Source organism: Phaenicophaeus curvirostris, chromosome 14 (assembly GCF_032191515.1).
Source record: "Phaenicophaeus curvirostris isolate KB17595 chromosome 14, BPBGC_Pcur_1.0, whole genome shotgun sequence".
Taxonomy (NCBI): domain Eukaryota; kingdom Metazoa; phylum Chordata; class Aves; order Cuculiformes; family Cuculidae; genus Phaenicophaeus; species Phaenicophaeus curvirostris.
In genome coordinates this window covers 14,069,755-14,088,008 of record NC_091405.1, presented here as the reverse complement: position 1 = coordinate 14,088,008, position 18,254 = coordinate 14,069,755, and the positions used below count along the sequence as shown (strand labels likewise).

The window sequence follows — 18,254 nt, the reverse complement described above, 5'->3', positions numbered from 1 at the left end:
CGAGCATAAAGCACTGTATTTGCTGCTAATCTTAATCAATTTACCAACTTGATCTCTTACAGTAAAGCTTCTATTTAACATTAGCTACTACGAAACCATCAACAGTAAGATGCATAAAAATAAATACTGAAATCACTGTCTGCACATTATGTAGACTTCAAACCCACATTCCTGGAATGAAATTATAGGCACCCTGAAGCCAGTGGGAATCTGGAAATCTTGCCAGAGATTTCACTGGGAGAGAGATTTTACTTTGCTATCCTTAGCTTAGTTTACTTTGTATCAGGTAGCCATGAAGTTGTGAGAAGAGCTTACAAATGCTTCTTTTCAAAAACCTGCCATCCCTAAAACTGTGGCTGGCTGAGCAAAATTTTTTGGTTAATTCTTTTTCAGACAAAATTACTTTGTCTGCCTTTACACAAAATAAGCGAAACATCAAGAGTTTTCATTTGAAATAATTTTACTTCTAAATAGCAATAATATACTCAATTCTGAATTTTTTTCTTGGAAATTTAATGTTTTGTTTACCCAGAAATGACTCTATTTTAAATTTTAATTCAGCCACAGTTTTAAGCAACTTAAAATAATATATATTTTAAAAATGTTTTCAGAATTAATAACAAGCTGAAAAATCAGTTATTCTATACAGATCAAATAGTAGCGGACAAGAAATTTAACTTTGAAACTTGATACCTTGTGGCTCAATACTATTCCCGAAAATGTTAATGCAAGCTCTTTCATCACTGGGATCTGCAAGCACTGACAGCAATTGCAATAAGCCCCTGAAATCCACAAGAAGAAGAAGGAAATATACTTTCTGAACTAGTAAAACTTTAATTAACAGGGGGTTCTCTTGGCACAGTTTTTGCTGTTAAATAAATAAAGCATTTAGTCAAAACCATCTATATTTACTATACAAAATACTGAAAAGCAAACATTTTTGAAAGATACGGAAATTTAAGTTTCTGTGAAAAGAAACTGTGCTACATGTTATTCACACTTAATACACGTAACACAACTGCAACACAGTATTTAGATACTGTATGTTCATACATGGCTGGTGTAAAGTTTTAGTATGGGGATGCCACGTTATTAAAAAGTATTTGTATTTCACAGAATCTGAGCAAGGTAGAATTTGTCTTTTGAATCTCCAAATATAATAACCAAAACAAATCAATGCGAGGCTGTACCCAATGGTAAGTTGTGTTACATTTCAGAGTTCACTTGGCACAGCTAGTACTGCACACTTTTCAACCAGATGGGATTTTGTTCTTGGTGCTGTTATCTTTCCCAACAAAATATCTTTGGGTCAAAGAGCATTTATGCTCCTTTGCTGCCCTTTCTTTCAAAAGCCCACAGTTCTGAAATCACTCTCATTTTCTAGAATGTTTTCTGGTTTTCAGCAACAGTCTGCATTTAAGATGTGGACTAAGAAACAATTCCCACCTCCCGGTCTTTCTGGCATACGCTCTGCTGAAAAGAGAACAGCTTTAATTACATCTTCAAAACAAATAGCATGGCATCCCTTCTTAGATGGAATGTACACTTGTGTGTTTGCATGCGGTATAACGTAAGTCACTTGAGTACATCAGACTTTGTTAACACTATAATATAAATAACCTTATTCCTTCTACTAGACATATAAATGTCATTTTTTTTCTTTTGCAGTCCATAATTATATATACATTGAAAAAGAATGATACACAAGCAGCAAAAAAAGGCTTAGACTAGAACAACTCAGTGGTAACTAAACAAATTTGTGGCCTCTTCATATTTTCAATACAGAAAATTCTGCATACAAATAGTTTTGGACTTAGGAATTTTAAAAATAAACAGAACAGTATAGTTGTCACACATCAAAAACATTTTAAAAACATTTTGTTAGCTTTAACAGAACATGGGGTTGACAGTTAAAAAAAGTAAAACAAAATAAACCATTTTTTTTAAGGAGGACAATAAACTTAAACAAGTGCTGATCCAGGGAGACGAGAGACGGACCTAATTACCCCAAAGCAGCGATTCTGTTCCAATTCCACAAGAAGCTTTCAATTTTTCTTTAAAAGTTGAAGTCTCCATGGTCAGCAGTAAGGTAATACACCATTCTGGACCAATCAAAACTCTAGTCAGAAAAAAAATGTACCCTCATCAAAAGGGGCTTATAACAACGTGGGATAGTTACATTTTACAATATATACTATAGACAAAATACCACAACATTTAAAATAATTAAAAGCAAAAGCAAATATGTTTAAAGAACAATTATGTTTTTATGTGAGGAGTTCTCTACTCTAATGTTCCAAAAGCAACATAGGTGGTTTTCAGTCACTTTCTACCTGCAAAACGGTGATCTGTACAAAACCCAACTGAATGCATTATAAATCTGGGCCCCTCACAAAATAAAACTTGAATGTACTGACCCTTTTTTCACTTTTTCCAATTTGATTTAGACCTTCAAATTTCTCAGCAGCCAGTAAGGTCTTGTGAATGTGGTCTCATTCTCCTTCATGGAATGGAAGCCCTTTGATACAGAAATAGTACAAGAGGCCAGAATGATTGTGAATGCTACTGTTTCTCATGTTGCTTTGTCTGTAAAATGGGAGAAGCATAAATTGGTAGGTGCCGGGGAAATTTAAATTGGAGGTACATAAGAAATGTCATGGCATACGTTTCTAAAAAGTCACTGTTGTGGAAAAAAAATTATAATTGTAATATTCAAACCACAGATTTCTAAAACACAACAAAATGTACCTGAGAGTGTGCATATTTATATATATATATTTATATTTATATTTTATATATATTTGCTGACATTTAAAGTGAGAAAGTATATTTTCCTCAATTCTTTCTCAAAACAAAGAACTGTGGATTTAAACAAAATAACACCAGCCCCGCCCCCCCAAAAAACCTTTCCTTCTCAAACCCTCATGAATGATACCTCATTTCACATCCTCCTCTTTTCAAATGGTTACCCCAAATAGAATAGAGAGTAAGCAAGAGAAAAAACAAAAATAAAAGAAGTGTATTTAAATATTACCCAGTATATAACAGACGGTACTTGTGTCAGTGAAGAATCTCCAAGAAAATAAAGTGTAAGTTGTACAAATGTAGCTCTGTTGACAAGTATAGCTAATATTTCCTTGTAATTATTAAGATAATTTGAAAGGATGTGAACACAAACAGGCTACATGAATGCAGTATATTAAAATCTCTCCCGTAGCACATTACAATCAATAAAAAGAAAATAAAATCTGAATAATACTAGAGGTAGCAGCTGTTTGTATTTTCTGTTATTCTGAGTATCTCTGGAGTCCAACCCTTCGAACATTGCTCCCCTGATAAAAGGCTTGTGTGCGATCAGCCGACATACAGCAGACTGGTAAGCAAGATGTCTGCAATAGTGTTTGAAGTATCTTTCCTACTACAATGGAAGTAGTACTTGTAAAGAAGTGCACTGACGACCTTTATTAAATCACAGCTCAAAAACCTATGGCTGTTAGCTCTTTCACAAGCCACTTTAAAATAAAAAGTAAAAACAATCCACAAGGTGTTTAAGTAAGCTATGCAGTTCCACAACATATAAATAGGGTAAGTGTCAAAAGTTCCATATAACCTCTAAAATATATGCTAGCTGAACGTTAATGGAGTAACAACAATATTAATCATAGCAATGCCTTAGTTCTGGTATCACAAGAATGCGTTTCCTTCATATGGGATGATTCTTGGAGGATGTTGGTGGGATGTCTTCTATGTCTGGTAGAAGTGATGGTAGTGGTGGTGGTGCTCATGGTGGTGGTGGTGTTCATGTCTTTGTATCATTTGTCCAACTTGGCCTTCATATAAAATGACTGTGGGCAGGTCTCTCACATGTTCCTTTTCCACAACTGTCCCTGGAGTCTGGAAGGTTTTGCACATTTGGTGATTCTCCTTAGCCCTCTGCTTATGCTTCTTGTGAACCTGTTGAGATTGCAAGGGCAGGTAAGGAAGATTCTGACCCACCCGTGCACTTGGGGAAGCCATTGGCATGGGTGCCCCTTGAAAGGGTTTATTTCTTACTGCCCTTCCAGAATGCATGGGGGCAACGCTTTTGCCCTGGGCCTTGGGAGACCTCACAAAGTGCTTGTTTGTGTCCTGGTTCCGGAGCCTCTGCTGGATTTCTGCAATCTTGGCATATGAATTCTCAGCTAGATTGATGTGGCCCGGATCCACCACTTGAGACTTCCTATGGTGAGCATGGAAGGTTTCAGGTTCATGAGAACGAGATCTAGTCTGATTCACAACTCTGCTTGGTGGGTCATGTTTTTGAGCTGCTGGAGGAGATCCTAGGAAATAACATGCTGAGTTAGTCATCTAGTATTTCAAAGTTTTAATTAGTAGCATGCATTTGGCAGGGGTAGCACTAATCGGCAGAGTGAATTTTTCCTAAGGAAGTGAAAGCAATTATAGCTGTCTAGTTTAATTACAGTTAATAATTCTGACCAGTAAATAATACACACACAAAAGTACATACATATCTATATAACAGAGCGTGTGCATGTGTGTGCATGCGTATAAAAGTCTTCACATTATCTTATCTTGGTCATCATCTATTTGACATTCACCAAAATAACTGCAAGTGGAATAGTAATAACTTGGCAGAGGACAGAGAAAGGAAGGAAATCCAAATCCTTTTAATTTGGGGACAGAAGCCGAAATTCCAGGTATGAAATCACATTCTCTGACATTTGGGTCAGTAGTGAGTAGAAAATATGTGCTGCTATCACCTTGAGAGCAAGCACCAACATCCAAAAATCAGTCCCCACCTCACCCACACACTAAACTTAACAATTTAGATGTATAGATTGTTCTCCTAGGCTCACCTCCAAGTTTAGCTACACAAACAAGTGCTTCAAAGTAGGCTTGCAGCACATTAGCCGCGCTGTTGTGATACCAACTTCAACAGTAATTATCTTGCAGTATTCACACAGTTCTATTCCTTCCAGTAAGTCACTACAGACAAATCACACAGGTTCAAAATTCACTGTCTCTGATGTGGAACATGCAACTGAAGAAAGAAAAGACAAAAAAGGTTGCAACAGAAATTACCAAATTACCTGACCCAAACTTTGATGTGTAGTTTTCTATTCCTGCAAGATCCAAATAGTGGTTTCTCCTTTCAATGTTCTCATCAACACAATGACGATAGCACCCACTTTGCTCGGGATTGTTCTCACTCGGGTGATATCTGTCAGCAGGAAGCAAAATTACCATTCAGCAGAACTTCTCTAAAGTCGTTATGACCATCTGCATAGCAACAACTAACGGCCCCTTTGAAGTGACAGGAGTTGCTCACAAAGAAACAACAAACGCTTGAAATTCTGGATGACCGGATTTGTTAAGTCAATAGGTCCGAACTGACTGCTCTTTCCCCTCATATAAATCGACTCGACGTTGCAAAGCAAAGGAAGCTTTCAAATTGTATTACACATGCAAAAACAAATAAAAATGCTCCTAGGGTTTATTACATTCTGTCTTAGGGCCAAAACATTTGACTGATTCTCTAATTTGGGCATGCCAAAGAAAACCTGCTGTTTGATTCATGACTCCCCCCACTGCTGTCAGGAAGCAATGGGGAAGCCTCATGTCAGATAAACACTCATGCGTATCTGCTTCAGAAAGACAGGCAACAGCACAGGTGTAGTAACTAGAGAGAGCCTGAGAAGAGAAGGTGTTGGAAGGACACCCAGAGATAACTGCTGCCTTCCAAAATACAATTAATAAGGTCAGATCAGTCACTAGCTTCAGAATCTCAACTCCTTTTTCTGCTCAGTTTTGCAATTTTATTTATAGCAGAACTATTTCCTGAGAATGAATATCTGAAATACCATTCATTTATGAAGCAGAAAAAAAATCAGGCAGAGATTTACAGTATTGTAGCCCATAATGCCAAACAATTTAATTTAGCAATTTAAATGGATGTCTTCAGATATGAACAATATTTTCAATATAACAAACAGGATAAGCAGAAAACTCTCAATCAAGTCACTGCCTGCCATTCAGATAGTTCAGGCTCCCAGATCACAAGACAGGCTTTGCTCCTTCTCTGTGTGATTGCACTGATGTGAACCAAAGATCAAAATTTGGCCTTGTATCCTACGCTAGTTGCTAAATATGGGCTTTATACTGCATAGTGCCTAGTGCTCCACTTTTAGCCTGTTAACACATTTCCATGTTTCCAGAAGCTGCTGATCCCACTGCTTTCTTGGTCTAGGGTAGTATTGTTCAGGGACGTTACAGCACTGAATGCCCTGTGTCTCTGTCAGATAAAGGTCTACAATTTCTTCGATAAAAGCCATAAAACTTGACCTACTTTGAAGATCATTTTTGCTCTACTTTGATAGAGGTAAGAGTCTCCCGAATGGAGGAGAGTCTGCTTGGAAAGTAGGTATGTTTAAAGACTGAGTGAGCTTTGAACTCCAGAAGCGACATGGGGTACTGTCAAAAATGAGGGATTGTCCAGATATTCTTAACTTTTTTGGATACATAGACAACTCAGTACCTTTCCTGCATCAGACACACTTTTACAGGTTGTTACACTTTAGCCGGTCAACATAAAAATCTCAGGGGCTGGAACCTGGCTAACTGAAGCTGCCAGGCATGAATCGCCTATGGGAACCACTGGGACTTGCACACACGTGTTTAAGACAATGCACAGTTAAGCCAGAAAAAACATCATTGGGTTTGATCCAACACAATTAAGCAATGCTGTATACAGCACTATGTGTTGAAAACTAAGTTAACAGGGAACCTGTTTTTTTTGTTACTCTAATAAATTCCATCTCTCATCAGGACAGTGAAGAAAAATTATGCCAGTACTGCAACAGCCCTACGTTCTAATAGCTTTCTTACATGCAAGATGATGTTCAACAATATTGATGCAAATATACAGAGTGAAGCAACTATTTACTGATGAGATGTGCTCCACTGTCAAAGAGAACTTTAAAGTATTTCTGAGAATTGAAGCAACTAGCATCCAGCCCCACAATGCTGTCCTGCATATACGTGGTAAGAGACAGGCAGGTATCAACCATGCACCAAGCACAGGGTGTGAAAATATACAGCTTCGTTATTGGTTTTTGCTTTGGTTTTGGTTTGGTTTTTGTAAAAATAAGGCATCTGCTTAAGTGTTTGTGGAGTGTATGAAAGCCTCTTCTAGAATTCCCATGCTGGAGTGTCATCCTGATGGCAGTAAGCACACAGCAATACAGTAGGTAAAGGGAATAGAGCAGTGACAAGAGCGCGTGGCAGAAAAATGCATTTTCTGAAAGCTATGCTCACTGACAACACAGACTTTAAGCCAGACAGGAAGAAATCACTTAAGCAGGAAAGAAAGAGAGTGAGAATGTGTATCTGTGGGTAAAAGAAGCTATTTTAGAGGTTGGTGTGCATTACATTTTCCCTGCACTAAATTAAATATAAACTCGAGTGGCATGAAGATACCCAATCCACAAAATTGCCTGCCAGTGCTCTTCCATCATTAATTTTATACCACACATGCCAGGTGAGCTAGCTATGAATCTAGTTACTTGATCTTGATACTCAGCCCTACAGGTGAAAACTCCTGCCTGTAGCTTCCAGCAGATGAAAAATCTAACCCAGCTCCCACCTTCAGGATAAAAACATTTCTATCCATTTTATCTTGAATATTAATCACATCTTGCCTAGAATTCCTAAGTAATTGAACTTGTGAAATGTGTGCACTTCTCACAAGTCCTCATTTCTGCTTTCAAAGGGGAAACTTCTGCATTAACATTGTGAGATTCTGACATGAGCCTTTGGGAGCTTTCCTGAGGGTTAGCAATTTGGCCATAGCGCACAAACCTCCCTACAACATGCACAGTGTGAACAGGACAATATTAGTCCTGTCTACATTTAAAGAGATGCGACAAAAACTGTCAGATGCTGATGGCTGCCTGATGCTCACCGGCTCAGCTCAAGATACAGGTTTTTCCTGTTTAAGAAGCCTCTAGCAAAAAAGGATGAGAAGGAGAATTGCAGAAGAGCCAAGATTCTTCTTCAACTTTTGATGCCTCTATGACTGTGGACTTCAGTGGAAGTGGCTGCTGTTCATAAAATCCCTACGTTTGCAAAACCAGGACTTTAGGGTGGATGGGAGGGGAACTTCAAACTGAAAGGGGACTTTTGCAATAGATAATCAAATAAGAGCAGTTCATTAAATTCACACAGGCAAACAGTTGTTAATGGGCAGAAGGAATGTAAACATCACATCTAAGCCAGCAGGCAAAATTACATTTTTTTAGTTCACAAGGACTGTTCTTTAGTTCACAAGAGATTTCGTAGAGTTGCTAACAGAGGATTCAAATTAATTTTAATCTTTTTTTAATCTGCAAACTGATTGTACTGTGATTCACTCACTGCGATAACTCTCTCCAAAAAAAGGGAGGTACGGTTTTGTTGTCATTTTTAATAAAACACAATGCTGCTTCTCCTGATAAATATGTTGAACTAAATACATGTACTTGGACAAATATCCTTAAATCCAATGAAAGCCAAAACTGAATATTTTTTTTTAAAAATCTGCAGCTGAAGAAATAAATGCAACTAATGATTCAATGTCATTACTGCAGCACTTCAGCAAACACTTCCCTGCCTTAGCATGAAACATAAAATCCTAAACCAAATCAAACCTATGCACCAAGATGACCTGTTTGGAACAACTACTCTACCTTAAAATACATCGAATTTACCTGCTTTTTATTTGTGCTTCTATCCATTAAAATATCAGATTCAGAAAAGAAATAGCACACCTACATGTAACCAAGACATTAACATTTTTCTTAGCTGTAAAAATACTTGAAAAATACGTGGCAAATGATTATCACATACTCTGAAGCTCAGTGCAGGTAATATCTATCAGGTAAGTAGAACTCATGATAACAAGGTAGGTACATGATTACCCATTTTCAGAAGAAAAGTGCCTGTTCAAGACTGGCATCCAAAATAATGTTGTACATTTTGTTAGGGAAGAACTACAAATCTTTTTTTATCTAATCTATAGATGGCTGCAAGTGTACCTGCCACTGTTTATAAAAGAAACCACTCTGTGTTTTATTGGAAAGGGATGCACTGTGTCACACAGGGTGGATTCCACTGAAAGACGACAGTACTTTTTCAAGTGGTGAAATACCTTCTGAAACTTACGAAAAATAAAAGAAATTAAATTATCCAAGTTTTCTTGCAAGATTACATTTAAGTATACTGCTTCTAAGCAAGCAGGCTAATTCCTACATGGGTACTACTTAATAATTAATTCTATAAGGGAGAAGTCAACTTAAAGCTCATAGGGTAGTGGGGAAGCACGGTTTCTGGCAGGTGGGAGTCAGCAGAGACAGCCACTCTGCTAAGTCCCTGTAAGGTAAGTGGAATTGAGCCACCTCACAGTTGCAATAAGCTAGAACCATCTCAGCAGCATGGAGCAAGGAGCAGGTAGCGCGTTGGAAGCTGTTGCTTGTTGCTTGCTCTGCAGGACATAATTTGTAATTTTTTAAAATAAAGCAAGCAAGCAAGCAATTGAAAATCGAGGTTTCCTCAGAGGCGCTTAGTGCCTGTCAGGAGACAGGATTCTCTCCCCTTACTTCAGAGAAGTCCGCTGCTTCCTCTCAGAACTTCTTACTTCTTCATTAGCTTTGCTTTCAGCTCTACGCCTGGCATTCTGCAAATCTGCCAACACGAGAAAGTACATTATTCTCACATTACTGTCCTTGTTGATCGGCATAACTAACATGCTACATTGCAAATACAATTTTCCACGTCGGTAGATCAAGATGTAATGTATCATTCTGTGTAACCTTCTCAAAAGTGCTTTTGTTCGCATGGCAGAACTTAGGCAGACATAATCCTGACTGTAGGACATTAGTCAAGGTTAGACTGCAAGCCACATGGCAACTTAAATGAAGCCACATTCACTCTGATATGCTTGTCCCTCAGGAGGGCTCAGTAGTTTGGAGCTTGATGCTGTACTAATGCATCACATAGCTCCCCAACAGTGCAAATTTGTTTATGTCTGCACTTAACCAAGTGGATGCATGTAGTAAAACTGAAGTGACAAGGCTCTCCTTTTGCATAAGGTGCCTACATTTTCTACCGAATCATTACCTTAAATATTCTTAAGTATTTTAATTTAGTGCTACTCTGTCTACTGGAGTAATTATTCTGATTCAACTATTATTAGAGAGGATATAAGGTGAATAAGTCATTGGAGTATAAGCTATGCTATAATGGCAGACTGCCAGTACAGAAAACGTGCTGGTTTTATGCACAGACTCATAAAGTTTACTTATGCTGAACTGTTTATTCTTATCCAGCAGCAGTGATAGTTATGCACTTGAAAAAAATATTTTATATCACTCTGCCTGTCTCCACACAAACTGAGCGCTGTTATATCCACAGAGTTAAAGTGGTACAGGTTGAAAAGGCCTTAAATCTGCCTTGCAGTACATAAAGACAATCACACAACATATGGGTTATTGCTGCTGTTACTAGGAAGCAATCAATCAGGAGAGGCAAACCTAATTTTCTTAAGAGATACTGAAAGGAGAGTAGGCAATTTAGCACTTGTGATCTTAAAACAGGTTCATGGGGTTTAAAATACCCACATAATTATTTGCCTTTAAGTATATATTCATTTGTATTAACAAAATAACAAAGACTGATTTTTACGGAATTCTTGAAGTTGTTTGTACTTTTTCCAATGGCTGATTGCACATCCTTACCAGTATGATTTAACAAGATACTCTTTTTCTTCTGGCTGCCATCTGGTGCCACAGTGAGTTTCACTCGCAGAGTTTTGCTGGAACTAGGAGAATGGTTTACTGATGCATCAACTACCTCATAGATGGTATGAAGCAAGCTGGTAATATCCTATAATTGGATTGAAACACAAAAAGACACTACTGAGAAAATGGTACAAAACCTACAGCTTTGATACGCATTATTATTTTAGACCTGGGACTATTAAATGCTGAAATTTCCTCAGAAGTCACTAAATTTAGAAGAGCTGGACTTGCACAGACCCCTACAAGACAGGATCCATTTCTCTCTTCTGTTAACCCCCATTTTTTTCTAATGAGACTGTAAGATAACTCATAGACACAGATGGGAATGATTCAAGTAGATCCATCAAATGGCATAAGATTTATGAAACAGGGCAAACCAGAACAGAACTATAATAAAAGCACAGGGCATTCAGGTTCTCTAAACTGTGAATTAGAAAAATTGTGTTCTGCCTTTTATTTTCTTTGGTTTCAACAGAACCCAGGAATAAGCATTCATACTGCACTAAAATTTGAGTTCACGTGACCAAAACAAATACAGCAATTGAAGAAAATCTTGGACATCAGTCTTACAATTTCTTGAGGCTTTTTTCTTGGGATAGTTAAACGGTTGATTATATAGAGGAAAGCCAATAAGAGAAGTGGCAGAACTGTAAACCTCAGGTCTGGAAATAAGGGATGTCTGAATGCCAGGCCTATTACAGCACATTTTTCACACATCCCTCTGCAGGCAATGGGATGTGAACAAATGCGTACGTGCTTGGCTATATCAGAAAGAACACTAACCAATTTTACTAAGTCCATTGTTTCAAACAGGAGAAACACTGTTTAACAGCTGGTGATAGTCAGAGGTCTCTCAGGTTGAGTATGCAATATGGTACTGACTTAAATTGCCAGGATACTGATTGCTACTCACACAGAATTTAGGGAACTACTGACCTTATGGCCAGGACAAATGATTTTACAGCAGATGACTTTACAGCTCAACAGGCAGAATGAAGAACTAAATCTGAGAGGGTCCAGACTTTGTCTCAGCATGTATTCTCTGTAACTGTCCTGCACTCTGTGGAATTTCTCCAGACTTGTGAGTTCAAGACAACAGATTCGTAATAAGAGAGCAGAATTTGCCATCTGTTTTTTTTCTTCCTCACTGAAGCAATTTTTTTTCTACCATTGCCCCAAGAGTCTGTATATATGGGTTGTGATCACCATGTTAGTAATTGCTTTCCATCCTTTTGACAAGAACCACTGTCTAAAGCTTGAATGAGTGAGTTACTGCTCAGTGACGACCTGGTGGACACCTCACAGCTCCGTAACATATCCCACTTCTCATACTTCCACTCCAATTTGAAACCTAGCCAGACCTCTAAATAGACACAGCCATATCTGAAAGCCAGGTTGAAGGGATGGATTTTTATTGCATCTATGAGAAAAACCCAATCAAAGAAGAAGGGAAACAGACCAACAAACAAAATATATCTGTTGCTTTATACACTTCCCATAAACTGTCCTAGGACCCTTGTGCTATAATCTGCACCTCAATAAGTCAAACCTTCCCCTTCAGCAGAATACTTAGGCACCATATTTGCTCTTAACAGAGCCCCAAACACTCAGCGGTTTGGTGAATGGAGTCTTTCCCACCCATTCCTTAACAAGAGCTGGTTAGCCAACGTGGCATCTTTCCAAACAAGGCTACTGTCACGAGGTTATCATCAACCCTTTCACTCACAATAATCTGTCCCCCTCCATTTTTTCATTATTCCAGATGTTTATACAAGCTGATTGTCCAGTCTATTTTAACTTCAATGGGCAAAGACAAAACGTCTTTACTCCCACTGTCCTCTTACATGTTTTTTTTTTCCAATTATGAGATCTAACTTGCTAACTGGCATACACTCTGCCCCTTGTGTTCTCTGAGGGTTTTTCCCAACAAGCCGCTTGACTCGGCAGTTTAAAAAGCACTCCCAGATGCTGTCAAGGAAGACCAGACATAACATTTGTGGGACATGTACTTGACCAGTCAGAAATATGTGCATGCACATATCACATCAGGACAATCACTCAGCCAAACAGGCCCAAACTAACCCAAATTAATGCCCAGGCTCTAAGTGGTTTAAGAGGTTGCACAGAAGTATCAGGACATTTTGTGGCCTTACGCTCTGCCGCTTGCGCTTTTTGTTACGTGTTTAATAACCAGCTTTCTCCACGACAACCTGAACTGCTGTGCATTCTGGCACTGAATGAACACGGTCGTCAGACTGAATATATACCAACATTGAGGTTAAGGATATCCCCAAGTAACCACTCAATGCTTATGCTGATCTTTTAAATACCACCACAAACATGTCTATTATAGGATTCACTTACTTGTGGTCCTGATTGGGGTTGGAAATTCTAGCAAACTGACAGTTCTGATTTGGTCAAACAAGTCTGCTTGGGTCATTTGCTACTCTATTGTCTACCAAGGTCCTGGCCAAGTAGGCACCAGCTACAAAGCAGCCTGAATCTCCTGATGCTTTTTAGTTATTGCTTCACAATTATAACATACAAATTCCCAAGTCACTGATCTGGTAGCAATGGTCTTCGTGAATGAAGTACCTACTCATAGCCCTTTTTGGGCAGCTAGCATGGTAATGGCTTCTTGTCAAATTAGCACTAGGTCATTAAAATATGCCAAAAAAAGAAATTTATTTTACAGTTATATCTATATTTACCCCCAAAAGAATTTTCATCTTCCAGTAGCTTGCCAGAAGACTGAGGTAATTTATGTTCCCCTTGAAAGTTGTCCCACTGAATATTATCTCCATTTAAATTTCTTAAAGAACTGCCTGAAGTCATCGACACAGCTTTACCTTCCATACACCAGCTTGTGCATTTCACTGTCCCCAGAAAATTTAGCATCAACGATCAAGAATAAAGAGCTAGCTAAATTCTCCTCTCTTCTGGTACACCAACCAGAATTTCTCAGAGACCACCTACCAAAGAATCTAACTTTATGGCACAATGGATTATGATTTTTACTAGTCACAGGATTTTGCAACCACTTTGCTTAAGACTGCTTGGTACTTCCTGCACAAAAACTTCATCCCACAATTCTCAAACTTCCTCCCTTTTTACATTAAAAATAAACAAGAACAGATTTTTCAGTGTTTCCCATTTTTCCAAAAACAGCACTTGCTTGGGTTTTTTTACTGAAATGTACTTCTAAGCATTTCTATTTAAAAAATCATTGTGGATTTTTAAATTAGGATACAAAATGTGTAAAGAGAAGTAAGAATTTTAAAAAATCTTTCCTTTATAACAAACATTTTAAATAAACAGGGGAAGTGCATGAATCTAACTAACTTCTGAAGAGCTTCTGCTATGCTGAATTTCTACTGGGATGGCTAGCTTAATCATGTAAGAAAACTGAAACTGGTATTTTTCCTCAAAGAGGAAAACAAATACTTGCTGAGTAGTATCCAAAAAGCCAGCACATGCCATATCCAGACTCATTTGTGTCTTGCTTATTGAACGCTACAGCTGGTTTTTCCAGGGCTGAAGGATTTAACAGTGTTAATCTGTCTGTTTTTCACATCCTATCTTATCAAGCAGCTAATGTAACAAAGTATATTAAAATGAGCAACTTTAATAGATTGCCAGGAATACTTGCATTAGAAATACTGAAAAGCAAATAGTTAAGGCCACACACGCATGCCACACTCACATATGTATCTGCAGAATACTTTACAGATCTCTAGTAGGAGATTAGCAGGAATTTAGAACATGCAGAGAAACTAATGGGTCTGCAAAAAAAGAACAAGGGCAAATTACATCCAAGTATATTCCATTCCTTACAGAACTCTGTAACTGAGAAAGTCCTATTCCAGGTATTACTTTCTCACTTCTAAGGAACATTAGTGGTACAGGGACAACCCTGTTTTTCTAGTATTAGTGTACCTTATCATCATAAGACTAGCTAGGAAACTGGAGATTCTGTAAAGGAAACTAAGAGGCTTTTCCAGGGGAATTCATGTAACAGAATGAGATATTCACTCAAAAAAAGGTGCCAAAACCAAAAAACACCCCACCACCCCCCTAACCAAACCAAGAGCACAAAAACACCCACTGAATTTAATAACAGTGAAAGAAAGGATTCAGTTTGATTTTTTCTGACTTGTCTGGAAAAGATGTCTTTGGCTCCCCTCAAAACTAAAAGAGAAAGCCATGTTTTCTCCTAATGTTTATCTCTGGCACAAATTCACGTAAAACAATGGCTGAAATGACTGCCTCTCTGATACAGACAGGCACTAGTCCTCTGTCTCTTGGGTACATTGCTGCTTTTATGTTGTGAGTTAATACAAAGTTGACAAACATAGTGAAAACCATCAAATTTCAAGATGAGAGTCAGGTTGATAAACAACAGCCCCAGAAATGCCAGTGTCCTTCCCCCAGGTTAAAGATTTGATGCCGCATTCTGAATGCAGAAATAACCACAAGCCTTTTCACTTATTACAGAGATGAGCAAAAATAACTAAAACAAAAATGAAAGAAAAAACCAAAACAACAAAGGAAACACAACAGGAAAAATTGGGTATTTAATGTAAGATGCAAAGAACATTTTTAGCATTAAAAATGCATGAAGAGAAACATCAATACCAGTTCATTACCTTTCCCTCAGAAAAAGGGAAGTATAAATGTCTCATTTGTACTTTGTTTGTAGCCTGATTTTTACATACAGCAGGATGTTTTTTATTGCAACATCAGCTTTGTTTGATCACAAACATTTTTAAATCATTCTTATTTGGAACCTGAAAGAAGCTTCACTTGCTTGCTATCTACTCAACAACTAGTCTAGAAGAAATTTCCTTTTTTCACTCCTGACAAGAAACTTTCTTGTGTGTGCTAACTCCTGTGCAGCCACTCACCAAAGAAACTCAATTTTCCAAGAAAGAATTGATTGGGGGAAAAAAAGGCAAGTGTTTATGAAATATAATTACATTCAGAGAGCTCAATATAAAACCTCCTAGATCAAAATACTTTAGTTCAATTATCCAAGTTTCAAGTCCGATTACAAATATCCTTGTGAAGATAATTACAATGCAGCTGTCAGTTCTAAAAAGGCCTGCAGTACATAAGGAATTGTCCTCTTAGGGCTTATGAATGAAGGGAAACATTAGTAGCCAAGTTTTGTAAAATACATATTAGAAGAAGAAAAAGTTATCTACCACTACACCAAAGGGACTGAAAAATGTTCATCTTCTATGATGGAAGAAGCAGTAGTTCAATAACACACAGTAATGCTGATTTATAATTTGCCATCCCAATAATTATGCCTTCATAATGGGTTTATGCCATCAAGATGCATGACTAAATCCGAACTTCTAATTATAAGGACTAAGGAGTAAGTCATACAGACTCTAGGAGGAAATCAAAGCAGCATTAAGTTCCGAAAATGTTGTTAAGATCCAGAAGAAATTTCACTAAGATGGAATTTGAATGCTCTTGCAGTGATCTGTCATTGTGTAAAACCCAAGGGAAATTTTATCCAGTAACCAAATCCATCTCTTATTTACAATTTTCAACCATTTTAATGAAAAAAGCATTTAGTCCACTTGTAAAACTGCACCCCACCTACATGTCTCTTACAAACTTAATTTAACACTATGTATTACTTTGGAAACTATCTGGACTTGAAATCCAATGTTTTAAACACAATGACTTTGAATCGAACGAAATGGATGTGGGCACGCAAATCACTTCCTCTTCCAGTGTCTCACTTTTCCAACATGAAAATGAGGAATGATAATGCTGAATTCATTTTGTAAAGCATCTCAAGGTCTACGGATAGAAGTTTGACTTAAGAAATTTCATCTCTCTATTAAAGCCAGCTATAAATCCAGGAGACATTAAAGTGAAACTTCCAAAGAAGGAGAAAAAGTCCACACTGAGCTTTTCTTACCAGAAAAGGAGACCTTTGTTTAGAAAAGCTTACTGGTTCTGAAAGTATTTTTCATCAGCTCACTAAGTGGCACTGGTAGAGATCAGCCCTCTTCTTCAGACTGTCCATTCTGTCCTTGGTCCAGCAATGTACTTCCCATACTTTTAACTCAAAGCATGTGTTCCAGTCATTTCAATTGAAAATATTCACATTTAACATTCACCATCGTTAAGTCCTTTGCTGGATCAGGAGCAGAGCTGTTTAAGAAACAACAGTATGAAGCCCATTATTTTGACCGCCAGTCTCACAGGGGCCAATAGAAGAAGGAATTCCATGCCACATGAAGAAACTGAAATTCCTCTTTTGTGGCCAAGATTATCTATGAGCTGCTATCGTTAGTCATTCTTGCACAAACAACTCAAATTGCACGTGGATTCAGCAGAAAACAAGCAACAAGATGGATTATAGAAATGGCACTGGAATGGCTTGCAAAAGAAGTGTGTAACCTAACTAGGAAACTCTGCAGTGGTGCACACTATGTATTTGTTTCTATCTTGGGTCACATGTAAAGAGCTGAAAATTATCAACCTATTTGGTCCCCTGGCTAAAACAAAATTTTCTGGCACAGGTTCAAGCCTGAATATAGCAACTCCCAGACCTCAGAGTAGTATAATTTTCCATCTCTGCACAGATTTGGTTTCAGTTAAGCTGCAGTCTACTCTCGTAGCAGGGAGAGGTAGAATTTGGCTGTAACATATTCTTTAAGTACAGTCAAATTAAGCTCTTGGTGTACCACATAATCACAAATAATTATTGTATACGTACTTAAAAGCATATTCTCATTATGTTCAGCACATGGAACTCCCACTGACATTAATGGGAATGCCATGCCTTAATGTAAAGGACACCCATGTGTGTGGGTTTGGGTTTTTGTGTATTTTTCCCCTATTCTTTGAGAGCCATGATAATCTTGTAATGAAGACTTAGCCTTGGGTCTTGAAGGATCTGTGTTCAATCTGCCACTAGGTTCTTGTGAAACTGCAGGCAAGTTATTTCATTTTTCTGGTCTCTGTTTCCCCACACATTAACACATACAATACTATGTCCCAAACCACCCACCCCTCTCCACTCCTCCTCCTTGCCTTCTCTTTATGTCTCATCTTCCCATTTGAAACATTGGACTTGGCCTGTAACTTTTGATCTGCTTATTCTCTTGCACGAGGGGCACAGATTACATTTAACTACTCAAAGCACTGTCAGAGTAGAGACAACAAAAAAAGCCTAGTTATGATGTCCAAATACTCATTAAAAACCCTGAACAACCACCGCATTTGGCAATTTGTTAATAAATGCCACAGGAGATTTGCTTCGGCCTTCTAGGAAAAATTTCTGCCTTCGTATAGTGCCTAAGCCATTACACTTGCAGTATTTACCCTATTCCTTTTCAGTCAGCTCTTAGCAATTTTCACAGATACCAGCACAGGAACCAAGAGACAAAACCTGTC

The 18,254-nt window shown here is 37.9% G+C and overlaps 1 protein-coding gene across 2 annotated transcripts in view; it reads right to left on the bottom strand.

The window, feature by feature from the left end:
- Window positions 1–449: 449 nt before the first annotated feature.
- Window positions 450–18,254, bottom strand: part of NKD1 (NKD inhibitor of WNT signaling pathway 1) — a 101,555-nt gene continuing 83,750 nt past the window's right edge. For both annotated transcript variants that reach the window (XM_069868256.1, XM_069868255.1), the window contains 4 exons: window positions 10,770–10,917; window positions 9,633–9,717; window positions 5,091–5,221; window positions 450–4,319 (listed from right to left, as the gene is read on the bottom strand). In XM_069868256.1, the coding sequence (XP_069724357.1) occupies window positions 3,745–4,319; window positions 5,091–5,221; window positions 9,633–9,717; window positions 10,770–10,917 (939 nt within the window). In that variant the 3' untranslated portion in view covers window positions 450–3,744. The remainder of the gene's footprint in view (window positions 4,320–5,090; window positions 5,222–9,632; window positions 9,718–10,769; window positions 10,918–18,254) is intronic.